Consider the following 27,152-nt stretch of genomic DNA (forward strand, 5'->3'; position numbering starts at 1 on the left):
ACAACGATGACATTTATAACTTCGATGAGACTGGTTTTGCAATGGGATTAACCGCAACTGCTAAAGTCATTACGAGATCTGAATACTACGGTCGGCGATCACTTTTACAACCTGGAAATCGCGAATGGGTGACTGCAATTGAATGTACAAATGATTCAGGTTGGGCACTACCTCCATGCATTGTTTTCAAAGGCAAAGTATTCATTGAATCTTGGTTCGACAATCTTCCAAATGATTGGCGCTTTGAAGTCAGTCCCAATGGATGGACCTGTGATGAAATTGGCCTTCGATGGCTTGAAAAACTATTCATTCTATCGACTTATTCACGGACAAAAGGTCAATATCGACTTTTGATAATTGACGGACATGGAAGTCATTTGACCCCGAAATTCGATGAACTTTGCGAAAAAAAACAACATCATTCCAATCTGTATGCCTACACATTCATCTCATCTTTTACAGCCACTTGATATTTGTTGTTTTGCGGTATTAAAACGCTCTTACGGTCAACTTGTTGAAAAGAAAATGCGTCTTGGTGTCAACCATATCGACAAACTTGATTTTCTTGAAGCATATCTAGTTGCACGACTTAAAGCTTTCAAATCAGAAACAATTCAAAACAGCTTTATAGCTGCTGGTTTAGTTCCTCTTTATCCAGATCGAGTGTTATCTAAGCTCAATATTCAACTTCGAACTCCGACTCCCCCATCTAGTCGAGGTAGTGAATGGGAGCCAAAAACACCACCAAATCACATTCAATTATTGAAACAAGCATCCTCAATCAAAGCATTACTTCGTCAAAGATCCCGAAGCCCGCCAAGTCCACTCAATTCAGCGATAAACCAGGTTTTGAAAGCTTGCCAAATGACGATGCAATCAGCAGCGATTCTTGAGAAAGAAGTTCACGATCTACGATCGGAAAACGAGAAAACGAAGCAGAAAAAAACTCGACCTCGAAAGCAGATACCTGCTACAGAGGGCTTATCAGTTCAGGAAGCTACTGCTTTAATTGTGCAACCAGAGGAAGTGATTGAACCTCCCCGCCCCCAGGTCCGCGCGCACAGGGAAGCACCTTTATTACCAAGAACAAGGGCATTACCGAAATGCGGTGCATGTGGAAATCAGGGCTATAGAAGAGATCCATGTCCAGATAGACCTGGAATTTAGCTGATTGAAGTTGATGGAGTTTTGGTTGAAATAAATGCGTTTAAAATTAATAGGCTGGTTGGGGTGGCCAGCTCGCTTGGGTGGCCAGCTCGCTTGGGAATTACGTTAGGGCAAAAGGCCCTACTAAAGCTTTTTTTAAAGAGTCGCAATGAGGGACACTTGTCACGATAGACTGGGACGATCAACCTCTGCCGCTACCTCGAAGTCTTGCCCTTATGTACTGCTCGAGGACGGATCATAGAGATAGCGCCATATGAGTCAATCTATTTACAAGGACTTGAGAGACCCAGTCAAAATCTCCAATTTTTAGACCAGGTAAATAGATCACATTGTAGCAATACAGCCTAGGTCAACGATGGATATCTAGCCACACCTTGACCGAGAACAAGGTAAATTAGGCATTGGCTATCATCACCCCAGGAGCCCAAAAACAGATATTCCAATGTCATCGGTTCTGGTACGTTATAGAATTGTAGTGAATAGCTGATCATGCTTGTGATAAAACTTATTGCTTGTTCAAAATCAGAGGCATCTTTCATTTTCCTTCAGAGATCCAATTTTCTTGAGTTTCGACTCCGACAGCGAAGCGCCCAGGGACTCCGAACTAGCCAATGGCCGTGCTTGCTGAGCCAACGGACCTGCAGACCTCCTACATACATGCAAGATTTGGAAGATCGAGCTCTAACTTCATGCAGTCACAGCTACGCGCCAGGAGCGGAACTAAGCATGTCTCGAAATATTCCGTGCCCTTTAAACATATTCCGAGAACTGAGCTCTCTCATCCTATCATTCCCTGCTTTGTCCAGAAGCTAGGGGATGGGCTTGTACCTCAGTCTATTAACTGTTTTGGTTGTAACAATGACGGTTTGGTATCAGGTTTGGAGCTTCTCCAATCGCAACGTCTCGAGGTCAGACAATGGTTTCGTTATGGGTAACAGATTTCCTTGAACTCCTTTCATTTCTTGTCCTTGTTTGTGTCGTGGCCTGGGCGCGTTTTGGTGAAAGACCAACAATTGACCCATTTTCTATTCACACCTATTGTCCCAGGTCAATCATCCCAAGGATCTTATTCTTCTGAACAAGGCCCATTGTTGCAGCCTTCGATCTGGCCGCTTTCTGTGCACTCAATAAATAAGGCACCTCCCGCTTGAGCAACCTTGCCTCTGTGTCATATCTGTATTCAAAGAAAACATACTGCAATCACTACTCGACTCGAGTTGACGCCGCCGGCTGCCGTCCTCTTCAAGTCTACAAAACTTCAATTTTACAACCTTTTACCTCGAGCCCTACACATCCAAAACCACTACCATGATGTTGATCAATGCATTCACAGTACTCCTTGCTCTGTACACCCAAACACAGGCTCATTCTTGGGTGGAAGAGCTCACCCTCATCGCTCCAAACGGAACCTTCGTCGGCACTCCAGGATATGCGCGGGGGAACTATATGCGTACGACACTGGGCTTTAGCGACCCTACCATGACCTACTTGATTCCGCCCAACACAAGGGCAAATGTAACTCAGATTCTGCCAATCGACAAAATGTGCAAAGACACCCAGCAGGATCAGACTCAGTCAGAGGGAAGCCCTCGGCTTGAAGCCAACGCTGGTGCGGCAATTGCCCTTCGCTATCAGGAGAACGGCCATGTGACGCTTCCCCAGAATCAGCCCGGAAAGCCCACGAACCGGGGATCTGTTTTTGTATATGGCACCACGCAACCCAAGACCGGCGAGAAGTTCCTTGATGTTCACGGAGCCTGGACTCAAGACGGCACTGGAGGCGATGGGCGAGGTGTGCTCTTGGCAGTGCAGAACTATGACGATGGCCGTTGCTACCAGATCAATTCGGGGGAAATCTCAGAGACTCGACAAGCGAAGTACACTCACACAGCAGACCCGCGTATGGGAGCGGACCTCTGGTGTCAGCAGGATATTCAATTGCCCTTGAATGCTCCCAGTGGGAAGCCATACACACTTTATTGGGTGTGGGACTGGCCCACCGCTGCGGGGATTGATCCCACATATCCCAATGGAAAGGCCGAGATCTACACAACTTGTATGGATGTGGACATGGTGAACACGGTCGGCAAGCAGGCAATCAAGAGCAATTATGAGACTGACCAAGATCTCAACAATGCTGCAATCCCTTCGCAGTTCGATGCGCTCGGCAGCCCGATATCCGCTCAGCTATCCTCTCAGCCGACCAGTCAGCCGACCACATTTGTCACATCATTAGCTGTAACAGGGGTTCAACCTAAAACCGTAACAGTGACAGATTGGGAAATCAGCACAAGCACTGTATTTATGGCTGGGAGTCAACCCACATAGAATGATATTGAAAGACCGAGACATCCAAGATAGGACATTGCGACCGAAAATCCGAGTGGAATGACAACCCTTTTATTCCATTGTAAACTCATTACCCCGTTGTAACCTGAACCAATGTATTATATGCCCTATGTTCATAAATGAACGTGAAGATATTCAAGGCACTGAAGTAGAGTGACTCCATATATAGCTTTTAGCCCCAAACGGGAATAGACGAAACCAGACTTGAAACACGCTAAGGTTGGGTAGCACGTGATTGTCGATGGGTTCAAGCTTCACCCACGCCCAACTCTGTGACTTTTGAGCGGCTGCCTTGCACATTGGCTGATTCATGCTGCTTCCTTTGCTACAGTCTATCGAAACAAATCAAATTGTCTTAACCAACAGCCCCGACCCCAAAACCAACTACGCGCTGATCATTACTCCAGTTGAACCTACAACCTAGACAGGTATGGCAATCTCCGGCGTTCACCCAGTCTATCTCTCCTCAAATTTCCCATTTCCCATGTGGCCTTGACCTAATCCTGGTCACCGTCGGTCTACACACTCTTTCCTGCATAAGCGCTGTCCCTCCGTAACATTATCTGACATTGGCCCTTTCTGCAGTTTTCTTGCTATATTTAGCAATTCCCTGCCCTCAAGATCGCGGGACTAACGGCTGGAACAACGGTCTCGATTTCGCCAATCCTACGTCGAGCGGAAATTCTACTATTCAAACCTTGCAACCCCGCTGGCTTTTCCTCGTTGAGATCGCCTTCTTGTAGTGAGATCTTCCCCGTCGCGGTTCGGCGTTCCACCCGGGCCACATTTACCCCCCCCCCCCCCCCCCCCCTCCCTCGTGTCGTTTGCCGATTGCCTACCCATTCACCGTCCACCACATTGGAGCCCCTTGGGATAGACATCCTATTTTTGGCTTGAAAAGCTTGACATTCAAGGGCTGCCCCCTGGTTTGAATCACACGAACCTAAAATTGGGTTTGGCCCCTTACGACTTGGGCGCTTGCTGCATCGTACCTGAAATCAACATCTCCTCCATCTTCGATCCCAAGATAGACCTGCCTTATTCGAACCGAAGGAACATCCGCTCTCTGCCACTGCAAATTTCAATACCTTGGACTGCGTCAATCGCAATGCGAAACTAGATCACCAACCACGCGACTGATGAACAACCCCACATTTCCTTTTCTAAGATCCGCCCCGTTATTCCTCATTCTGAACCCAATTCTGGGTTTTTCTCCATATCAGACATGATGTCCTCTCCCACATCATCGCAGAACATTCTGTCTACAAACAATCTCTCAGTCCTGCCACCCATCCTCACCGATGGGACGGTGAAACGATCATCGACGCATCCGAAGGATCGGCTTTCCACGTATTCCAATGTCTCGCTTGCATCGCAAAATCGTTCGCGCCCAGGCTCCCACGTCTTCCCCATCTTCCACACCAGCCTTCCATATGCCCTCGTGCGAGACTTCGCTTACCCGTCCACCCATCCTCTCCATTACGGGCCTCCCCCTCCTCGTGCCTCCGGGGTTTCTACACCGGCCAGTGAAAATCGACGGCTCTCCGATCCACCACCTTCGTGGGATATCTCGCGGGGATGGTCAACAGGACAATCGAGCACAGAATCTCAGATTAGCCATGTCCACCAACAGTTGCCAGCTATGTCCTTTGGGGATGGACCACCATACAGCGAGGATGAGGATCTGCATAGCCCAGTTGTGACCTCGCGTCATCGCAAGAAGACTTCTGACATGAATGGTCTTGTAGATGAGAGAGTCATGTCTGGAACTGGTCAGGCGGTCAACAATGGTCGCGGGGTGCTCGTTGGCATTAACGCCGATGGCAGTGAGACATATTACGTAAATGATGCAAACACATCAGATGAAAGCCCAGGTGGTGAGTACGTGACATATCCGGCAAATGAGGGGCGCTATTCAATCATGGGATACAACGCCCCCAGCGGCCAGCAAGGCTACGAACATGATCCTGGCTTTGAGTCCGAAGATGAAATTCCTGGTGAAAACCGGTACTCTAGAGACTATCAGTTTGCCGTTGGCTGTCCAGATGAAGAGATGCATGGAAAAGCCGTTGCACTCTTTGACTTCACACGAGAGCATGAGAACGAACTGCCTCTTACTGAGGGCCAAGTGATTTATGTTTCATACCGGCATGGCCAGGGCTGGCTAGTTGCAGAAGATCCCAAGACAGGGGAGAATGGCCTTGTCCCAGAGGAGTTTGTGCGTCTTCTGCGAGACATCGAAGGGGGTTTGACGTCGCTGAATGGAGAACCAAACCCTGAGGTCACAGGAACCGCAGATATCAGTCTAGACCCCACTGAGTCTGACCAAATATCTACGCCTACCCAGGTAGAGCAGGCCTCATCTGACGTGAACGCCCAGGCTGGAAACAAAGCCGCCAACGGCAATACCCCAGCTGCAGCCTCGACGGAAGGCGCAGACGTATCTCAGTCTGTGTTGGATCCCGAAATCCCGGCCAGCAAAGCTCCTGAGAGCGCCGACAAACGCTGACCTAAACCTGATCCAATCGAACATCAGCCCTGGATGACTTTGTTCGTTTCAAGCAAAACCTTGGCGGTGCTCCGTGCACGAATCACCTAGAGTAATGGCTTGTCTGTTTCAAGTTGCAACCCGCCATGAAACCCTGACAGCCGATAAGCAAAGCTTGGCTCTACTCTCCTGTTGGTGACTGGGGAGATCTCAGATATGAAACATAATATATAGTTGGCTTGCTATATGAGTTGTTTCATCGATGAACACTCAATTAGTACCTCTTTGGTGGATCACCCGCTATACCCAAACCACACAATCTCCGAGACCGTTCAGGGCTCCATTTCACAAGGTCTTTTTTTTTGCCTTTCAGCCACCTTCTCAGATATAAACCCACCTCTTTCTTTCCAGCCTTATGTTCAACCCATCTCCTCGCGATGAATTATTACCCGCAAGTTCCTATTTATTAACGTATATCATCCCTCCACGATCCCAATTCATGTCTTCTTATCATACACATCGGGGAAACATAACCTGGGATTGAAGAGGATTGAGAATCCTTCTTTTACTACATACCCCGAGTCTGTCGCCATATTCTCGCCTTAAATGTTCTGTCTTCCGTCCCTCAATTCTTCTTATTACCCTCCTATTATCTTCCCTCTCCTGTATTTAGTTCTCTTCAGCGCAGCCGTTTCCAGCATCAGTGAGTATCAGCATAATGCCGATTCAAATCTATTCAAATACCACTTGTCATAAGATACATTCTACTTAGCCCAGATCAATATGTCTCTGATATAATATCGAGTCAAATGGAACGGATTTTGAAGTCCTCAAATAGACAAAAGAAACCAAGCATCAAAACCACGGAGAAACTAGTTCAGGCACCCCAGGGCTATACGAATAAGAAAGACCAGAAAGTAGAACACAATCAACATAGAAGTATGAGCAACAAAGAGGCCCTGATATACCTCAATGCCGCTGTGCTGCCGATGGATAAAGCACATCTCAATGTATAATGCTTCAACGATATGTGGAAATTTTGCTTTTCGGCACCACTAACAAAGCATCTAAATATGTGAAGATCGGGGATCCCCAGCGCTTGGGATGCATGTAGAAAATCTGGCGAGGGAAGGTAAGCTTTTACGCGAAGTGGCATGAAAGCAAAGTTTTCGCAATCTGCCCTGCTATACTGCAGACATACATAGGCAAAGAACCAACGGGAGAAGAGATCAAATGGAAATAGAATGGAGGATACAAAATCAGCTGAAGAAAGAAGAGAGAAAAAAAAGACGTAGTCAAATCAGGAATTCTGAATGCTAAAATCGTGGCCACATGTCGCAGATGTAAGAAGCGAGGATGGACTCAGGGGAGAAGAAGGGGAGTTGTAACCAGTTGCTTTAATATCTGGTCAACCAAGCAGATCATCAAAGGCCGAGCTAGATTGTTGCTTGTACTGGGGCTGGCTAGGCATGGATGCAATGCTGGAGGGAGCTGGGGCGCCCCAGATGCCGGCGCTAGCTTTTTCCTTGGCCATGCTAGCAAGGTTAGGGCCCTTTTTTGTGCCAGTATTGGACTTCTGGATCCCCGCGCTGGCGCTGGCGGTCGACCACAGCGAGCCGAAGGCGTCACCGGAGGGCTTCTTGGCTGCTGCCGAAGCTGGCTTGTTCGCTGCTGAGGGAGAAGCCACAGACATGGAGGTGGCACCGTGAGAGGACCCAGAATGTTGGGGCACGTTGACGGAGGTGAAATAGTTCGGTGTGGGAGCTTGGTACCCAGTGGGCTTCTGTTGTTGCATCGGGGCCATCTGTGAAAGGGGAGTAGAGATGCCGCTGGAAGAGGGAGTGGGGGTGGCCGATTTGAACCCAACTAGGCCATTGATGTTGGCACCCTGCGAGGCCGAGATTGGCTGAGGCGCAACGAATTGGGTGCTTGAACTTGTGCTGGCAGTGGATGCTGGAGGAGGGATGCCGAAGTGGTTTGACGGCTGGATAGGCTGGGTAGCCGGTGTTGCGGACTGGAAGTCGTCGAAATCGTCATCGTCAGCTGGGGATGGGTCTAGCATGTTGAGAGCACTGCCGGCGGGCTGTTTGCCGGTCGAGGTGGAAGCCGCGGTAGCAACAGGCTCGTCGTCACCAAAGTCGAAGAGGTCCGCTACAGGCGCAGGAGCCGGCTCGGACTTCTTTGCTTGGGGCTTCGCCCGGGCGGCAGGCTCACGCGAGCGTGCGGGGGCACCTCCTTCATCATACTCGTCATATTCTTCGAAGCGGTTAGACCGGCGTCCGGTGTCCTGGAAATCAACGCCAGCTTGCCCGCCCGATTCCCCGCCAAAGCCGCCACCATCACCGTAGACACCTCCGCTGTATCCACCGTACCCCAGACTCTCGCTGCCAAAGCCGCCATAGCGGCCCGATCCCGAGCTAGACATGCCTGATCCGACGCCCACGCCACCTTCGAAACCACTGAACTTGTTGCGGTTGTTCTTGGCCTTCTTTCTTTCAGTTCGAATCTGATCCACATCACCCAGCAATTTCACCAGCTCGGATGACCGGTTGCGCACATTGATACCCTGGTCCTTGCCATTCGCGTCGATATAGTGGAACTGCCGGAGCATCCGAATCAACGACATGTGGGATCGTGCATCATCGACAACTCGTTCGGAACCGTTTTTGATAAGGAATTCAAGGAGCTGGAGGCTCTATAATTTTGAGGAAAATAAGTTTAGCCGTGGTAAACCGCATAAATACCCGTGCGTATCTTACCTTGTAGATCTGTCGCCATTCCTCTGCGGCCTTGTCGGTGAATCGCTTGTAGATAAGGGGCATAATCTCATTGAGTAATTGACTGTAATAATGGAAGGTCAGCACATGTGACGTTGGTACGGGTAAGATCAGGCAACATGGACTGACTAGCTATGCGTTCCATTTGCGATATCCTGCATCAACGTGGTTGAGGCACCCCAGGGCTCATTGTTTGTAGCTTCCCGGACCTAACTTGTGTAAGCGTTGGATCGCATGATCTTCTAATTTTCGCCGTGCGAGAGGCCCTGTTGGTTCGCGCAAAGACGATTGTGTACGAACCTTGGATTCCATCTCGGTATAGTTCATGACAGCTATGACGGAGTGAGATTAGTTTTCGCAGATTATAAGACATATGCAAGCTGAAGTTTTTGTTCACAACACACTCGGACCAAACGGGATTTAAACTTACCATTCTGCACCTTGCGAACACCAGCCTTGAGGTCATACAAGGTGATGTTGCTGACCTGCTCTTTAAGATTGGAGAAATCCATGGCGAGGGATCACTACTAGCTGTCGGGACAAATATGGGGGACCGAGGATATGAGCGAGTAGAGTATAGCGGCACATGCAACTGTAAGCCTAGCGCGAGAAGAATCAGGGATCCCTCAGGACTGACATGGACAGTTGGAGGGGGAAGATGCCCGGTTTCCAGCTGGCAACCCGATTGAATGCGCCACGTCACGTGGCAGCCCCTGACCAAGCCTTGTATACTTCTAATGGCTACATTAAACGATTGGTCTACTGTGTAATTCTACTTTCTGCTAAGGAAGTTTTCTGGAAATTTGAAATGTTTTACAGTTGACACTGGATGGTATCACACTGTGTACATTTTATTCGTCCGTGTAGACCGAGCGCTATCGCTATCGAAAATCAACAAAATACCCATGGTATCTCACCAAACAAAGACATTAAGGAAAAAAAAAAGACAGGAAAATCATAAAATCAATAATAATGTGTACCCAATTCATCCCTCATCAAGTCCATAAAATATGACTTTCACTCGTTATAGAACTTCTTCATGATCAAATGCAAGAAAAGGTTGACATTGACTCGCATCTGTCCTTCAAAGAAGTCCATGAATTGCGTGTTATTGAACTGAGCCTGCAGCAAGTCGTCCAGCGGTACCTGTGCATTGGCGCCGGGAATCATCATGACACCACTGCTCCCGTCAATGGTGAAAACACCAACTTCGTTGCTTGAGATGGTCAAGTCGACCCGATCCCACTGTCGCTCGGAGTAGCCCTTCCAGGCAACCAGGACACCTCGGTCCGCAAGATTGCGTGCCGAGTATTTGTAGGATCCAAATTTGAATATCTTGCCTGATTTTTGCAGCTCTCGCTGATGGTCCCATTGTTTGGTGAACGGCATCAGGAATCGCTTCTTTCCCTTCTTGTTCTGTAACGTGATCATGGCCTGCTCAATGTAATCGTTGTATGTCTTGAGTTGCTGGTCTAGATAGACGGCTTGGCCGCTGAGCCTCTGAGAGGTCAGCCGAGCACCCTCCAGTTCACGCTCTCGCTGAATTCTCCGACGATGCTTGGTGCGGATATCGATGGCGATGGCGTTCAACAGATCCTGATAGTGGTTGTGGCGATTGATCTTGCCATTCTGTTCAAGCCGAAGGATGTTTTCGAGTGCAATGCCCTTCAGCTCGGAGTAGCTCATAGCACTGATGTCAACTAAGCTGTTGGCTTCAGAGTAGGCGCCTCTGCGAGGGTTGTTGGTGTTCAGTTCTTCCCGAACTAAAGTATGCCACCGCTCCTCGTCCTCGGCTGTCGGTGGCTTCAGCATAATTTCCATTAGGTTGGCACCGGTTTGGACTCGGATGATGTAGAGGATGCAGCGCTTAGTCTCCATAAAGAGCGTCTTCACATCTGCTTCCGGGTCTGGGAGGGGAAGTTAGAAAAATGATCAGGTTAAGGGTTGCTAGGATCTCTTACCTTCAACATGAGCCAATTTGGGATTCAATGTGAGATTGATCTCGGTAGAGCTGACGCCCATCAATTCGTTCTCGTTACTTTTGACATTGCCAAGTTCTCGCACAAGTTCCTTGAGGAAATCATCAGGGTGGGGACACATGTAGTTAATCTCAGATGCCACAAGCTGGTGGATCGAGAAGATGTCAGACATCTTAATGTACAGGGTTGGCTTGGCCTTAGCATAGAGGTCGTTGAATTCATCAATGTCGAAATAAGCCTCTGCGTCCTGGACTGAGATCATCTGGCCCCAGATATGCCCTAGGCGCTGTATAGACTCCCCAATATAGTTGTTGAGCGGCTGAAGATAGACATTCTCTGCCCCAAAAAGTCTCCCAGATGCAATCTGAGCGAAGACCTTCGAGATTTCTCCAAGATTTCGCTTTTGTTCTTGGGTGAGGCCACGGTCGATCACACCATACTTCTCTGGCTCCAGCACAGCAGGTTGGAAGTAATTTTTCCACACCCAATGGCCAACCGCCTGGAGAATGAATCCAGAATCCTCGCCAGGAAACTTCTCAAGTAGATTTTGATACATCTGCTGTGCGAGATATCGGATACCGAATGGCATCCGGTATAGAAAGTCCTCCAAGCTCAAGAATAGTTGGTCAACAATGTCACGAAGATCTTGCAAATGCTGAATGAACGTCTCTCTGGTTTCGGGGTCTCTGATCGCTTCTTCTCTAGGAAGATCCGGCTGTCGGCGGCTTCGTTGGCCAGTTTGGAGCTCCTCGTTGTTGATTGCGGAGCGATAGATTTGAATCGGGTCACTTTCCAAATCAAGATCTGGGTTTTCAATAACAGACTCCTTTACGACAGCCCCCAAGACGTCGCGCATGAACTTCCGGTCTCGTGATGATTTGGCATATGAGGCGAAAAGCTTGTTCCAGAAGGAGGTGCAGCGCAGATATTCAGGAAGAGATGTGAAGCTTTCAATATCCTCTTTCACGGATCGTGCGAGAAGCTTAATGAGATAATACTCCTCGCGTCTTTTCTGAGAGTATCCGAAGAGGCCCATCATCAAGTGCCGGATCCGCTCATATTCCTTGTCCGAGGTGTTGACCTCGCGCAATCGCCGGAACAAGCGAGCCAGGTACTGTGATTGGGTTTGAAGAAGGAAGAAAAACACCTGATACTGGTCCAACTTCTTCCTTGATGTCTTGTTAAGGGCCTTGAGATCGTAGGGGTCCTTGGAAGATATCTCGGTGTTGGATAGCAAGTTGCCAATGTGTCCACCAAAGTGCTTTTGATGCTTGACGACTTCGTCCAATGTGATCTTGTTCTTGACAAGCAGGGCAATTTTGATATCAAGTTGACTGATGTATTGTTCAGCAAGCTCGTTTTGTCGCACTTGTTGAACAACCGCCTTTCGCAGGCGCTCGAACTCGATCTCTTCGTCAAAGTCGAAATCGCTGTCATTAAGAAGATGCACGAACCCCTTGACTGTTCCAACAGGTGGGTTCTTTCCGCTGGTCAGGCTCTTGTAAGCCTGGCCTTGAATGCGGCCTCGGATAACACTCTGAGCCTTGATGACCTTCTCCATGTTTTCATTATAATATTGACGTCGTTCCTCGAAGCGGTTGCATACAAGGTGTCCTCTAATACGTGCTTGGAAATCTGTGATAAAGTCTTCCTCTGCCTCAAGATCGGTCAAAATGTCGCCAACTTCAACACGCGAAAGCATTGCCCGGCTTAAAGATTGGAGTTCAACAATTTCCTCCTCGGTATCCTCAAGCTGGGTCAATATGTCCCCCACCTTCATTCGTGAAACGGCAGCACGGGTAAGGGCCTGCAGGTCAAGAAAGGCATGTTCGTGCTTCTCCAGTTCATCTATTTGTGCAAGAAGATACTGCCTGTGGATTAAACCGCGTGTCCGGGACTGTATTTCAAAGATGGAATGTTCTTCGCCGAGTAATGAGGTCCTCTGCACATCCAATGATTCTCTTAAAGTTTGTGCCCTGAGGATAGTCTGCAGGTCGATCACTGGCAACAGATGTTCTGCAAGCTCGGAACGAATGGCCGAGGTTTTTTTTCTTACAGCAGAGGCCCGCGCGATAGCTTGCAATGCAGCACATTCATTTTCTGTTTCTTCCAAATCGTCCAGCAGCAGAGTTTGGAGTTCTCTGGCAATCAGAGCTCTGATAGTTGATTGAATGCAGATAATTTTGGACGCTTCGTTGTTGAGCAAAACCTTCATGTGAAACAAATTTCGACGGGCAATCGATCCTCGAATGACCGCCTGCAGCGACTTGACAGGTGTTTCGATTAGTTTCACCTCATGGGAGTAAGCTTTCATCTGTTTTCGTTGCAAGGTGCCGCGGATGGCAGCTTGGAGCGACATGACAGATCTACCAACTGGTTTCAGCTCATGGGACTGAGCAACTATCTTTCTTCGTTGCAAGGCACCACGGATGGCAGCTTGGAGCGACATGACAGATCTACCAACTTGTTTCAGCTCATGAGACTGAGCATCGATCTGGTTACGTTGCAAGGTACCACGTACGGCAGCCTGGAGCAACTTGACAGGTGTTTCGATTAGTTTCACCTCATGGGAGTGAGCTTTCATCTGTTTTCGTTGCAGGGTGCCGCGGATGACAGCTTGGAGCGACATGACAGATCTACCAACTGGTTTCAGCTCATGGGACTGAGCAACTATCTTTCTTCGTTGCAAGGTACCACGAATGGCTGCTTGGAGCGACATGACAGAACTACTAACTTCTTTCAGATCACGAGACTGAGCATCGATCTGGTTGCGTTGCAAGGTACCGCGGATGAAAGCTTGAAGTGATTTCACGTCATTTTCAGCATGCCTAGACTCTTCATATTGGTCACCAACATTCATGCGTTGCAGTGCACCTCTTATCGCGGCCTGAATCTGCTTGATGCCGGACTCCTCTCGTCGTGCGCGAGTTTTTAGATGACTGACTTGCGTGCGAGCCCTAGACCCCCGAGTCAGGCTCTGGAATTGTAGAACGTCCATTTCCTGAGATTGGCGCCACTGCTTGTCACTTTGTTGAACGCGACGTACAGTGAAGCCTCGGCTGATGGCCTGCAGTCCAACTGCAAACTGGAGCATGCTTAGTCGGTATTCACTGATTTGCCGTGCCCAATCTCCGCGTAGACGTGACTGAAGCTCAATTAGGAGGGGCTCAAAATCCCACAGGTCGTTCATCGTATTTCCAAGCTTCAAACGCATCATGGCTCCTCTGACCTGGGCCTGGAAATCGCAGATTGAGGCTTCGTTCTCGTGCATTTCTCGCTCAATACGATCCTCCTCCGATTCGATGAGCTCGGGCTCAGGTTCCAGTTCAGGCTCCGCGCCAAAATTTGCAGCCATACCTGCAAAACTAGGCATACTGACACCGGCCTTGTCCAGCCCTTTTTGGGTTTTTTCAAGTTCGTGGTGTTCAAACTCAAGCAAACCAACCAAATTACCCATGCGGAATTCCAGCATGCCGTTTTTGAAGAGCAACCATGACAACGCGTGAATACAGTGTATCACCTTGGGGATGTTTTTCTTTTCATACAAGTCGATGAGTTCGAATCTAAACAGTTCTGGCAATTCAACTTCATCGAGGAATCGGAAAAACAAAGCGATGTTGTCTGAATGGCGATACTGTAACTTGGGGTGTCGGAAAATACGAAGGGTTTTGCCCGCGTACATGGCTTGCACCACCTCCGCCAAAGTGACGCCGTCTCGCAGTCCTTCCTCCAGCTGAACGATTGGCGGTATTTGCTTTTGGATGACAGCTTCAATCCACTGTTTGGCTTCTCCGATATGGCACAGATACTCGTATGCTTGGATGAATTGTCGCTGCTGGTCCATCCACTTCCCGGCAGCCCATGAGGACACCTTCGGCTTCTCGGGGGAAACTGCACCACTTCTTCCGCCACCCGAGTCTGCTCGCTTAAGGCGTGGACGGCCTTGCAATCCCACCACAGAAGCTGCGGCGGCGCCGAATTCGTTTTCGCCGGACTGTGCAAACTTAGACAGAGTTCTGAGATGACCCGTAGATGATTTTTGTAACTTTTCAAGTTCAGGTGCGGAGATTGCAGCAGTTAACTGCGGAGGATGGGCATTGTGTAGCACCGACGAAGGACGCGATGTTCCGGGCACAGGAGACCAGTTGCGAGGAGAGGTAGACATTGGGGGGCTCTGTGATTCGTAGGTATGCGTTTGGTGACGTGGAGACACATTTTCTTTGAGATGGAGATGACGCGATTCGGGGGTGACGGGTCGATTGTCCTTCCACGCGCGTGATTCATCGATTGTATGGCTTCGTGAATGTCGGTACCCGCCAGTATTCGCGATTGAGGATGAAGTATTAGGGGCTTGTGGTAATGGTCGGAGAGATCGACGAATATTGTCGTACGTTGTACCAGCATTGGACCAACTTCCTCGTTCCATTGCGTCCATGACAGTCGTTCCTGAGCTTAGACTGCTTGCCTCACTCTTCCCTCTGAAGTGACCCAATTTGTTTGATGTCGATGCATTAGAGGAGACGGTGCTAGTCCGACTGGGGGCAAATGAGCTTGATGCGATAGAATATGTAGACGAACTTGTGGACGCTGTCGACCCGTGTCGTAATGGACTGGTGGACTGCGAGGGAAGGTCCGTCTGGGCCCGCTTTAGGGATGGAAATTGAGTCGACATCATTTAATCTCAGGTCGGTATGCGAAATCGGATTGAAAAATGTCGCGCTCCTTTGACCACATCCCTGCTCTGGTGGTAGATGCGGAATGGGCGGGTGGTTAAACAAGGTCTCCAAGACCTTTTCCGGAGAGACGTTCCAAATTGGATAGCATTCAAGGGCAACCTCCTGTGACTTAGCTGCAAAGATAATTCAATCACTAGATGTGTGACTTGGATCAACAAGCTCTGGGCTCGTGGATCCCCGGTGATGGAATTGTTGACGGTGGGGGTGCAAGTGCGACCAAGATTCCCCAAAGTGGGCGCAGGGGACATAACAAATCTCCAGATCAGGTATAGTGCAATCAGGTGATAGTGACTTATCGATCTGGAGTCACGTGAACCGAAGAACAAGTTGTTTGACAACTCATGCCCTGGACATTTGTATGGTACTTGGTAATCAACTGTTCATTTGCAACTATTTGAGATCGCAATAGTCCCTTACGTTAAATTATTCGATATGCTGAACATTGATTACAATTCCAATATCGGACCTATCAAATACTTTCAGTCTTGGCAAAAGTGGCTGATGCATCAGGCAGGTCTCGTAGTCCCGTGCGACCAACACTCCTGGCAGCTCTCAACCTGGAAGTCACCAACTATGTTGTAGACCGCCAAATGATATGCACAGGTATACTTCATGCTTGATTGTCCGTGCTTAATGGTTTTCTAAGGTTTTGATCGCTTCTGAGAGGTTCTCGGCTCTGTTTTAGGCTTTTCTAGCATTTATATCTTGCCCCAAACTGTCATCTTCTGCAAAGATCAGGGTTGTTGCAAGACAGTCATAAATCTCGAGGGCTATAATAATGAAATCTTCGACATTAAAAACTTGGTATAAGTGAAAAAAATCTGCTGAAACCTGAAAAACCGGCACTAAAGACATGCTTGGACATTCTTAGGTAGTTCTAGTGCCCAATTTTGGTGTGATGTACACTGCTTGTTCTCAAGCAACATATTCAAGCTACTTTTACTCGAAACGTGTGTATCAACCCAACATTGCTGATGATGATATTTACAAATCAAGTTCAACATAAAAAAATTGGCTTTGCATGTCAATCTTAACAAAAACTTAATTAAACTAGTACAAAAATGGCGCATTTGTCCCAGCGCGTTCGAGAGGGAAGTTGCCGAACTGACCCCGCCAAAACCACCTGACAAACTTTGTTTCTCTTTCACTATTACCATTGACTCGGCGAATTAAACTGCTTCCTCCCATCACTTTCGTCATGGCTTCGCTACTATCCCAGCCTCGCTATATCTACAAGATTGTGCCTTCTACTGCACCAGTCCGCGAGCCAATTCCCGAGCGGCTCATGGTAAGCGAACTGGACAAGGCCGATGACTTCATCCACCTCTCGATGGCGCATCAGGTGGGAGGCACATTGAAAGCATTCTTTACGGAGGAACCACTGGTCTATGTATTGAGGATCGAGTATCATCGTGTGATACAAGACATCCGCTGGGAGTCCCCAGACGGGAAAGTGTCTGGTCCTCGACCCGGCGAAGGGCTTTTCCCAGTAAGTTAAAAATGTCTCAATTTGATATTTAGCTTTGCTGAAATAAGACCTAGCACCTCTACAATGGACTCAAACTGGGCAGAGAGGAGATTGAGAGCGTTGCCGTCTGGCAGAACGACGAGGGATGGGACAAAGCTCTCGCTGCGGCAAAGCCGTGGCTTCTGTACTGACTATGTATCCCGTTGAATTTTAATTGATACCAATTGCAAGCACACGTTCAGAACAGTGCTCTAGCGGACATCTCCATCATTACATCACTCCCGGTGACACTATTTAGTCACCAAGCGGGGTAACAGTGCAACACTTGCCCATCTGCACATGTATAGCTATCTATTAGCCACAGGAAACCAAAATGATAAGAATTTGAACTTGTGTGGTATTGACCACTAACAGTAGAGAGAAGCATCCGCACTAGCCAAGAAGACGAAGCTTGTCGCAACCTCACCAGGCTCACCTGGTCGGCCAAGACCAGCCTTGCGACCCCAGCCTTCCATCTCCTGAGGATCTCGGGTGTCGACTTGAATTGGTGTATATACCATGCCTGTACTTAAATTGGAGAGCAGTCAGTATCTACTTTCACGGAGAGATGAATATATGTTCCTTACGCAACTGCATTGACCCGAATGCCCTTGGGAAGCAAGTGTGTCGCCAAAGACCTAGTAAAGCCAATGATAGCTCCCTTGGTTGCGGCATAATCAATCATGGTCCCCGAGCCACGAAAAGTCACCACAGAAGAAGTGTTGATGATCCTGCAGAAATCGCGTGAATATACAATGATGTAGATCAGACAAGAAAGCACCCACGAATCACCTCGTGTCATGTGAGGAAGAGCGAACTTTGCCATCGCAATCATCTGGATGATATTGGTTCTGAAGATATCTTCAGTCTTATCCAGATCGGTGTTCTCAAACTCCTTATATAAGTACTGTTTCGACGCATTGTTGACAAGTATGTTGACCGTGCCGTATCTGTACTCTCGGGGTAAGTCATTCGCTAATGCCAGGAACAGTACTATAGGCTGACTTCTTCATATGTTCATCCACTGCGCGGCGACAAAAGCTGCGATCTCTCAAATCACCTGGTATTAGAAGGCAAACCCTGTTCTCTTGCTCAACGGATTTTTTGGTAGTCTCCGCGTCTGGCTGTTCCGAAGGCAAAAAAACTATACTAACATCTGCACCCTCTCTGGCCATTAGAATAGCGACTGCTCGTCCAATTCCAGAGCCAAGAAGCGATTAGCTCAAGGAAGTTTATGAACTTGCTACACATACTCTCCGCCAGTTATTAGAGCCTTTTTGCCCTTCAGCTTTCTGGAACCCGCATATTCAGCAAAGCCGTGAAGGCCCTCCAATTTGGTCGACTCACTGGGCTCTACCATTAAGCTCTCCAGTCTAACACATAATTTTAGACGAAATATTTCACTCGGGTAAAAACACTACTCACCCCGGCTTACTCTGAGACTGTGCCCCCGGTGCAGGCTTGAAAGCGCCATGTTTACCCATAGAAGATTGCATATCGATGGTAGAAGTCATGTCTAGAAGAATCTAATGAGGTTTTGCTGCATTTAACATGCTGTGTTTGCCACTTTAATTTCTATCGATCTATCGTCATGTTGCTATAGAAGACGGGACTTGAAGCCGGTAACTAGCGACATTGCTGATCCGTCGTATAGCCAGCCATCCCTATAGAACTTCAATTTGGTTCATCCGACGGCTTTACACGCAGGTAGGAATGGCATCCTAACAATTATAGCCAACTGACATTGGACCTCTACCATGTCCCAACTTCGAAAGCTGTGCTGCATAACGGTAATGGAAAGATTTGTCGAGCTCATTGGCGAAACGTCTTCTACAGTAGGGGTGTATTTTAGAATCACACCTAGCAACGTTACTTTATTCCATCATACTAAATCTTGGCACCATTTACATGGTAGTATCGATGCATCTGTAATGCATGATGCCAAGCACAAAACAAGCCCACCGCCTAGGAGGGTCTCGTTTACAAGCCAATCAGAATCTCGGACTGTGAAAAATCCTGAACGCTATACTCGAAGTAGACAAGCTCCCTTCTGGCTTGGCCGTGCACGGCAGAGAAAAGGAAACAAATTTTCGCTCGACCTTTTTCTTCTTCTTTCTCTTCCTTGGGAAAGCTCGACTTTCTCCATCAGCAGAACGTTTCTTTCTGTTGATTAAGATTTTACAACGGGTCGAGTCTCACTCCTTGTTTAATCCCTCTTTCTTTTACCATGCCTATCACCGCCGGTGAAGCAGCACCTGGTGCCGCCATGAAGGCTGAGATCACCGACTACACCAAGGCTCTGGAAGTTTTGGATACCTATACCACCCTTGATGGCCTCGATGCGGATACCCTGCTTGACTCTGACAAGCACGGCGCATTGACCTACAACGATTTCCTGATCCTGCCGGGCTACATCGGTATGCCGAACCCCGCAATTAAAAAAAAAAGAAACTTTTCCATTTTTCTGACATGCATAGGTTTCCCTGCTTCCGACGTTTCATTGGATACCCCTGTTACCAAGCGTATTTCCCTGAAGGCCCCCCTTCTGTCCTCCCCCATGGACACCGTCACCGAGCACAACATGGCTATCCACATGGCTCTGCTCGGTGGTCTGGGTGTTATCCACCATAACTGCTCCCCCGAAGATCAGGCGGAGATGGTCCGCAAGGTCAAGAGATACGAGAATGGTTTCATTCTGGACCCCGTTGTCATCTCTCCCAAGACCACTGTTGGTGAGGCCAAGGAGCTGAAGACCAAGTGGGGCTTCGGTGGCTTCCCTGTCACTGGTAAGATAACCAAATCTCCTTCTCCGACCACCACCCCCCATTTTGCATGATGACCATCCTCTTTAATTTATAACTTTCGTTCCACTGCAGCAACGAAAGTTGCACTGTAGAGAACCAGATTTTATCTGAGCAATTTGCCTATTTTGGAAACTATCATTACACAAGCTTTCAACAGCAATTACTGATGTTTGAACTAGAGAACGGAACCCTCAAGTCTAAGCTCGTTGGAATGGTCACTTCGCGTGATATCCAGTTCCATACTGATCTTGACGAATCCGTGACTGCCATCATGGCCACGGATCTTGTTACTGCCCCGGCCGGCACCACCCTAGCCGAGGCTAACGAGGTCCTCCGTCGATCCAAGAAGGGAAAGCTCCCAATCATTGATGCCAACGGCAACATCGTCTCCCTGCTTTCCCGCTCTGATCTGATGAAGAACCTCCACTATCCCCTGGCCTCCAAGCTCCCCGACTCCAAGCAGCTGATCGCTGCTGCTGCTATTGGTACTCGCGAGGAGGACAAGAAGCGCCTCCAGCTTCTTGCCGAAGCCGGGTTGGACATTGTTATTTTGGACTCCAGCCAGGGTAACTCCATGTACCAGATCGAGATGATCAAGTACATTAAGAAGACGATGCCTGAGATCGACGTCATCGGTGGTAACGTCGTCACCCGTGAGCAGGCTGCTGCTTTGATTGCCGCCGGTGTTGATGGCCTGAGAATTGGCATGGGCAGTGGTAGTGCCTGTATCACCCAGGAGGTCATGGCTGTTGGTCGTCCTCAGGCCGCTTCCGTGCGCAGCGTTGCATCTTTTGCCGCTCGCTTCGGTGTTCCCTGTATCGCCGATGGTGGTATCCAAAACGTTGGCCACATCGTCAAGGGTCTGGCCATGGGTGCCAGCACCATCATGATGGGCGGTCTCCTTGCCGGTACCACCGAGTCTCCCGGTGAGTACTACGTCAGCAACGAGGGTCAGCTCGTCAAGGCCTACCGCGGCATGGGCAGTATCGCCGCAATGGAGGATAAGAAGGCCGGTGGTGGTGGAAAGGACAGCAAGGCCAGCAACGCTGGTACTGCTCGCTACTTCTCCGAGAAGGACCGCGTCCTTGTTGCTCAGGGTGTCGCTGGCTCTGTTCTTGACCGCGGATCCGTCACCAAGTTCGTTCCTTACCTCATTGCCGGTGTCCAGCACTCCCTGCAGGACATTGGTGTCAAGAGCCTGACTGATTTGCACGCCGGTGTCAACAACGGTACCGTGCGTTTCGAGATGAGAAGTGCCAGCGCTATGACCGAGGGTAACGTCCACGGTCTCCACAGCTACGACAAGAAGCTTTACTCGTAAGATCCAAGCTTTGTAAGAGTTGACCGGACATTTTGTGAATACAACTATCGGGGTCACCCCGATAGATGATGAGGCCTTGAAAACTAAAAATAAGGGTACAGGATAGGAGTTTACGATTTGAAGATTTATGCCTTTTCTGATAATGAGCAGACACGTTTTTATTTTTCTGTATTTTTCTCTCAAGTCATTTCAATTGTAAATGTCATGTAGTGGATACGTAGAAGGTTGCTTGAACACGTGGATGCTGCGCTGCAATCGGCTAAGCTCAATGAGGTTAGGCTGAACGCGGGGCACTGAGGAACTGCCTAGGCTCTTGTCTTTGCCTTGGACTACATTGAGAAGCCGTTTCTCGGCTTCGATATCTTACAATGCCCTTTGTCTATCTAGAAAATCTTTCTCGCCACTTGACACGGCGATTGGGTCATCGTTCTGCTGTCGGTCTAGTTTTTCGGGCATCTTGTACATCTCATATTGCCTCGGTTCAGTCCTTCCGACGCTCAAGCGGTAGCTCTATCATGAATCAATACACAACTACAATTTCTTCAAATCCCAAGAGGATGTCTAGCTCAAAGCATGATAGTGAGCCTGCAGTGCCCCGGCCTAGTTCCAGGTAAGCCGGCAGCAAGGGGCCGCATGGCTGGTGATGTCCTCAAGGAGACGTCCTAAAAAAAAGAAGAAAGTTAACTCTTCAATAGCGTGCTTCTTATATCTTCAAAGAACGAGATTCTTATTCTTCATCGTGTTAAGACCTCTACATCTTTTGCGTCTGCGCACGTCTTTCCAGGTGGCAACCTATCCAGCCAAGATGGAGAACTTCCACCACCCGAAGATCTAGCACGGCATGATGATTCACCTAGCTACCGACGTGCAGCGATCAGGGAACTCTTTGAAGAAAGTGGGATTCTTTTAGCTAAAGACCGGAATTCTGGGAAGATGCTCGCCGTTGACGAGCCCACCCGAGAGGCAGGCAGACGACTCATTCATCAGAACAAGACGACTTTTGAAGAATGGCTGAAGCAGCAAAGCCCTGGTGCCGAGTCCGATATAGGTAGGTGCCTTGTTTGTGTAGTCGAGACCTGGAAGCAGCACGCTGACTCTACAGGCCAATTGATCCCCTTTACTCGCTGGATTACTCCAACCAATGTCCCTAAGCGATACACTACTCAGATGTATCTGTATTTCCTGCCTTTGCCCTCAAAAGTGGATAAAAACATCCTCGACCAACTCCCAGTAGAGGGTGAATACGAGGAGCATCAGATCCCAACAAGCGATGGTGGAATCGAGGTTATGGAAGCACAGTTTCTTCCAGCCTCAACGTGGGTTAGTCGTGCTCAAAAGGCTGAAATCGTTCTATTCCCGCCGCAATTCCTTCTTTTGCATTTGGTGTCGGGGTTTCTGGACAAGGAGCCTCGTGCAGATGCTTCTGTTGAAGAGATGGAGAAGCGTCGTCAAGCGCTTATCAAGTTCGTTCATTCGGGCTATCCCCCATGGAAAGATAAATGCATATCTCCAAAAATGCTTCTCATGACCCGCGATGGACGATCTGTGCTAGGTCTGAACGATCCCGGGCCTGAGCTGAAAGGGTCTCCGAAGCGAGGCGAGTCCGAGAAAGTGGTTCTTGTGCGGTTTAATAAGGGAAGCGCACGAGAGGTGGCTGTGGGATGGAAGACGGATGTGTTACAGGAAGAGAGGGTAAATAGTAATCTGTAAAATTCATACACTTACCCCCAGTACAATCAGCTCTACCCATGGCGCGGCATGGACATCAGCGTTGAAATTGCCACGGCCTTAGGTAATGCTTCCATTAAAGCCACGCCACCCCACTTCAGCCACGCCAGCCCTCGACAAGTGGTCACATGACGCACACAAATCTTTTGAGGTCTTCAATTTAATGTGCGGCAGAAAAACCCTCCACCTCCAACCTCACCGTCGCCCGTCAAAACCTCAACCCCAAACCCGCCAAAATGGAGAACGAAAAGGGAGAGATCGTCGATCTGTACGTGCCATGGAATTAAAACCCGTTCTCCCAGCCCCAATATACCCTGTGTCCTTTGTCTGCGTGTCCGCAGACAATCAGCAATCCCGCCTCGATCCCAAGTCAAAGAGATGGACGCGGTATGGTCGGAGAGTGCGAGGATTGAAAACAATCTCTAGCGCCGTTTGGTTGCGATCGTTTGCGAGTCACCAGAAAGACCAGGGCGAATCAGGCTATTGGAGGGGAATATGTTCACTCGCAAAAAAACCAAAGAAGAACCCAGACAACTAACTTGCTTTCCCTCTCAACAGCTACGTGCCCCGCAAGTGCAGCGCCACCAACCGCATTATCAAGGCCAACGACCACGCCTCTGTCCAGCTCTCCGTTGGCAAGGTTGACGAGAACGGCCGCTACACCGGCGAGAACCAGACCTACGCTCTTTGCGGCTTCATCCGTGCCCGCGGCGAGAGCGATGACTCCTTCAACCGTCTGGCCCAGCGTGACGGCTACCTCAAGAACGTGTGGACCGCCTCCAGCCAGCGCTAAATTATCCGCAGCAATGTGGGGTTTTCTACCGGGTGGTGTTGACGGGCTGATTTGATGGTACGTTATGGCCATCTAATACTTTCTGCATGCTTCGGGTTCAAAATTGCTAATCTCGCTGCAGAGGAACCGTGGCTTGATGGTCCGTGTTCGGGGAGTTGGTTTCAAAAGACCAAAAAGGACGCAAGGGATATAGATATGTTCCTTTAGTTCATTTTTTCTTTTTCTCCTCTGAGAAACTCCTGTTTTCCTACCTATCTCTCGAAATGAATGGAATATCGACGTCTTGATGGGTCAGGTTTTTTTTTCTCTACGAATCCCTCCTGTTCTCTCTCTGTGATAGACTCCCGCCCAACCTCATGAAGCACAAGCCAAAAAAAAAGCAATGTCAAAAAATCGAAACGATATCCCTTCACATTTCTCTTAGTCTCTGTCTGCTTCCCATTCTCTTTTTTAATCTTTTCCTTCTAGGCATATCAAGGCCTCCTCATTCTTTGTAGACTCGGAAACCAGACTGGTTCGCTGGTCGTGGTCTTCGGTGTCTCCATTTCCATGAGTGAAGAGGTAAAAATATTTTTCATTGCCGAAGATTATGCTTCCGAGCTCTGCCTGCTGAAGAGCCACTGTTGCAGAGATCCATGCGCTGGGGCACAGATACGGGCAGAACATCCAATGTAGATACATGCCATATGATTATCCTGTTTTATCTTTTGCCTTTGTGTACAGTGACTGACCGCGCTTGAGCCTCCTTAATCAAGTATTTTTATTCACATCCCGACTACAGCTGACATGTAATACGTTTCCTTCTACATAAACTCATCACAAGTGGGAAGACTCCACAAGCAAGACAGAACTAATACCACGTTCCTTTTTTCTATGACTGTTCCCCCGTTTAATCCTTCTCGAGACGGATAGCCGGGTTGGTCTCAATGAAGTTCAAATCCACCTTGTGACCGAGAAGTTCACGAATGTTGCTGACAGCGTACCTGATTGATGTTAGCAAATGGAAACGAGTAGAAGCTGACATAACGTACTTGATCATAGTGGGTCTCTCCAGGCTTAATCCCCATCCGTAGACTCTCAGGTCCTTGGGCAGACCCATAGACTCCAGCATCTCTGGACGGAACATTCCACTGTTACCGATCTCAACCCACTTGCCAAGACCATCGTGGTAGCCGAAAATCTCCATACTGGGCTCAGTATAGGGGTTGTAGGCAGGCTTGAAGCGCAGCTTGTGGATGCCCATTTTGGCGAAGAAGACCTCCATGAATCCAATCAGACCACCAAGAGTCAGACCGAAGTCGGCAATGACACCCTCGACCTGGTGGAACTCCGCCAGATGAGTAGCGTCGACGGACTCATTTCGGAAGACACGGTCGATACTGAAGAAGCGAGCCGGCCGGGGGTTGGCGGCCAGCTTGTGCAACATGTAGGTCGAGATGGAGGTGGTGTGGGTGCGGAGCACCAGACGGAGCGACTCATCCGCACTCCAGGGGTAGCGGTAGCCAATGGAGCCGAACTTTCCGTGCTCGTGGACCTCACGGACGTTGTCCCAGTACTTCTTGTAGTCAAGGGGCTTCTCGGACTTTAATTGGGCTGGGCGGTGGGGGTCGTTGGGGGGATCCTCGCGAGGACCATCTGCCACAGCAGGGTCGGAGATGTAGAAGGTATCCTGGAGATCCCGGGCAGGGTGTTGCTGGGGCACGAACAGAGCGTCGAAGTTCCAGAAACCAGTCTCGACAAAGCGGTTGGTGGGCATCTCCTCGAAACCCATGTCGAAGAAGATGTTGCGGAACTCTTGGCGCACCTTGTTCAGCGGGTGTAACGTCCCAGATGGAGTCGGGGCACCCTTAGCATTGAAGTTGTAGGGCTTGAGGTGCGCCGTCTTCCACGAGCCGTTGGCGATCATCTCTGGGGTGAGGTCGGTCTGCTCCTTGACGAATTCTCGGGCGTACTTGGGACCCTTGGTGATCTTGAACGCAATCTCCTTTGCCAAACCAATCAACTTTCTCCGCTTAAGGTCAGCCAGGACCTTCTTATCCTCCAGAGTCTTTGTTTTTTGAACCGCAAGTAGTTGCTGCTGCGTCTCATCGACAATTGAGTCTGCGGATGCCCGCAGTAAATCCTTGTCCTTCTTAATCCAGCCACGCTTGAAGGCATTTCCTTGGCCAACTTTGGCATTCTCCTTGCCCACAATTCCTGGCAAGTCGGAGATCTTCAATCCGTCCAAAGCAGCAAGCACCACGGCGAAGACCTTGGCTTCGTGACTGCCATTGGCGGCAATCTCCTGGCCCTCAGCAGTGAGAGTTACAATTTCCTTCTCTAGAGTCTCATATGCGACCATCTGACGAGAATCAAGGCGGTCGAGCGCACTCTTAACGTTCAATGAGGGGGTGGAGGGGAAGGCATCGCCGGAAAAGATGGGCGCATCGGACGCGGACAGGGCGTCCAAGATCTGGTTTGTCAAGTCGGACGCCATGGCTGCAGCCTTCTCCTGCAGAGTCAATTTTTGACGGGTGATATGAAGGTCGTTCTTTTTGATCGGACAATAATTTCACAGAATTATGACTCTGCGGGATTCTAAAAGATAAATACGGTAGGACACTGTGACCACCTGTGCCGTTTCCACTCCGCCATTTGATCACTCATTAATCAATTACCTTGTGCCCTACAAAGGTACACATCTCCATCACATCTATCACATCTGCCCAACCAACCCAGCAGATGAGGGCACGTACTTCCTACAATTTTCTATATTATAGGCATCTTTTTCCCCCTCATTCACTTCCATTTCATCTATTAAAACATTGAACTCCTACTTAATATGGATCCACCGTTCTCATCTTTGTTTCCCATTTTTTTTGTGAAAGACATGGTCCCTACGGCGTACATCTGCAGCAGTGATCCGGTTCCTATCAAAAGCGAACATCTTCGTATTATCACCGCACAAGTTCCCCCCATGTGACCAATTGTTGTACGGAGGAGATGTTTGGAAAACCTCGGCCAAAACGGGAGACGCTAGGCCCGGCTCAGCCACCAAAAGGACGCAGATTGTGATGGAAATCAAATGGATCTGTGGCAGTACCCGAACGGAGAGACATTTCTCATTTGCTTCTTATAGGCTCGGACTAACTTGGACTGGATCCCACTAGATCCTAGCCACTTGTTCTGCAAACTCAGTCTCGCCTATCTTTTCCTTTGAAGATAAGAAGGTAAGAGAAATGATTTTCCCAAAGGGAATGGAATTAGACTACTCCGTGCTCCGTATTGTGAGGCCCAAAGCACGAACCGGAGCCTTGCGATCGACACTAGTCCCAGAGTCGATCCCTTCCATGCCTAGGTATGAATCGGGATTTGGGTTATCTGGGTATAGGTACCCTGGATACTCGATGGTAACAGAGATGTCTATGGTACGGAGATGTGGTTTTAGAGATGTACAACATAGCACGCTGTATAGCACCTCAGGTATATAACTTATATGCATGTGAAACTGTAATAGATCAACC

The 27,152-nt window shown here is 48.9% G+C and overlaps 9 protein-coding genes across 9 annotated transcripts; 5 read left to right on the top strand and 4 right to left on the bottom strand.

The window, feature by feature from the left end:
- Positions 1–2,475: 2,475 nt before the first annotated feature.
- Pdw03_4322 (uncharacterized protein) lies at positions 2,476–4,259 on the top strand (the record flags this gene model as incomplete). Its single annotated transcript, XM_014675786.2, has 3 exons — positions 2,476–3,405; positions 3,941–3,944; positions 4,102–4,259. The coding sequence occupies 3 exons, from the start codon at positions 2,476–2,478 to the stop codon at positions 4,257–4,259; spliced, it is 1,092 nt and encodes a 363-aa protein (XP_014531272.2).
- Positions 4,260–4,741: 482 nt separating this feature from the next.
- Pdw03_4323 (High osmolarity glycerol pathway protein Nbp2, putative) lies at positions 4,742–6,025 on the top strand (the record flags this gene model as incomplete). The annotated part of the gene is made up of 1 exon (XM_014675785.1): positions 4,742–6,025. The coding sequence occupies one exon, from the start codon at positions 4,742–4,744 to the stop codon at positions 6,023–6,025; it is 1,284 nt and encodes a 427-aa protein (XP_014531271.1).
- A 1,387-nt stretch (positions 6,026–7,412) lies between these two features.
- Positions 7,413–9,293, bottom strand: Pdw03_4324 (Golgi to endosome transport protein (Ent3), putative; the record flags this gene model as incomplete). The annotated part of the gene is made up of 5 exons (XM_014675784.1): positions 7,413–8,699; positions 8,764–8,845; positions 8,911–8,990; positions 9,082–9,113; positions 9,212–9,293. 5 exons carry the CDS (start codon positions 9,291–9,293, stop codon positions 7,413–7,415), a joined length of 1,563 nt encoding a protein of 520 aa, XP_014531270.1.
- A 505-nt stretch (positions 9,294–9,798) lies between these two features.
- On the bottom strand, positions 9,799–15,432 carry Pdw03_4325 (Ras GTPase activating protein, putative; the record flags this gene model as incomplete). Its single annotated transcript, XM_066100712.1, has 2 exons — positions 9,799–10,688; positions 10,743–15,432. The coding sequence occupies 2 exons, from the start codon at positions 15,430–15,432 to the stop codon at positions 9,799–9,801; spliced, it is 5,580 nt and encodes a 1,859-aa protein (XP_065956112.1).
- A 1,262-nt stretch (positions 15,433–16,694) lies between these two features.
- Pdw03_4326 (DUF952 domain protein) lies at positions 16,695–17,155 on the top strand (the record flags this gene model as incomplete). Its single annotated transcript, XM_014675783.1, has 2 exons — positions 16,695–16,985; positions 17,039–17,155. The coding sequence occupies 2 exons, from the start codon at positions 16,695–16,697 to the stop codon at positions 17,153–17,155; spliced, it is 408 nt and encodes a 135-aa protein (XP_014531269.1).
- A 216-nt stretch (positions 17,156–17,371) lies between these two features.
- On the bottom strand, positions 17,372–18,499 carry Pdw03_4327 (Oxidoreductase, short-chain dehydrogenase/reductase family; the record flags this gene model as incomplete). The annotated part of the gene is made up of 5 exons (XM_014675782.1): positions 17,372–17,531; positions 17,591–17,734; positions 17,789–17,953; positions 18,257–18,376; positions 18,429–18,499. The coding sequence occupies 5 exons, from the start codon at positions 18,497–18,499 to the stop codon at positions 17,372–17,374; spliced, it is 660 nt and encodes a 219-aa protein (XP_014531268.1).
- A 731-nt stretch (positions 18,500–19,230) lies between these two features.
- Pdw03_4328 (Inosine-5'-monophosphate dehydrogenase) lies at positions 19,231–21,128 on the top strand (the record flags this gene model as incomplete). The annotated part of the gene is made up of 3 exons (XM_066100713.1): positions 19,231–19,420; positions 19,481–19,789; positions 19,987–21,128. The coding sequence occupies 3 exons, from the start codon at positions 19,231–19,233 to the stop codon at positions 21,126–21,128; spliced, it is 1,641 nt and encodes a 546-aa protein (XP_065956113.1).
- A 557-nt stretch (positions 21,129–21,685) lies between these two features.
- Pdw03_4329 (Inosine-5'-monophosphate dehydrogenase) lies at positions 21,686–23,649 on the top strand (the record flags this gene model as incomplete). Its single annotated transcript, XM_066100714.1, has 6 exons — positions 21,686–21,738; positions 21,824–22,176; positions 22,231–22,820; positions 22,869–22,920; positions 23,031–23,124; positions 23,415–23,649. 6 exons carry the CDS (start codon positions 21,686–21,688, stop codon positions 23,647–23,649), a joined length of 1,377 nt encoding a protein of 458 aa, XP_065956114.1.
- Positions 23,650–24,538: 889 nt separating this feature from the next.
- Pdw03_4330 (Phenylalanyl-tRNA synthetase beta chain cytoplasmic) lies at positions 24,539–26,125 on the bottom strand (the record flags this gene model as incomplete). Its single annotated transcript, XM_014675780.1, has 2 exons — positions 24,539–24,632; positions 24,681–26,125. The coding sequence occupies 2 exons, from the start codon at positions 26,123–26,125 to the stop codon at positions 24,539–24,541; spliced, it is 1,539 nt and encodes a 512-aa protein (XP_014531266.1).
- Between the last annotated feature and the right edge of the window lie 1,027 nt (positions 26,126–27,152).

This window comes from Penicillium digitatum, chromosome 1, assembly GCF_016767815.1.
Source record: "Penicillium digitatum chromosome 1, complete sequence".
NCBI classification, from domain to species: domain Eukaryota; kingdom Fungi; phylum Ascomycota; class Eurotiomycetes; order Eurotiales; family Aspergillaceae; genus Penicillium; species Penicillium digitatum.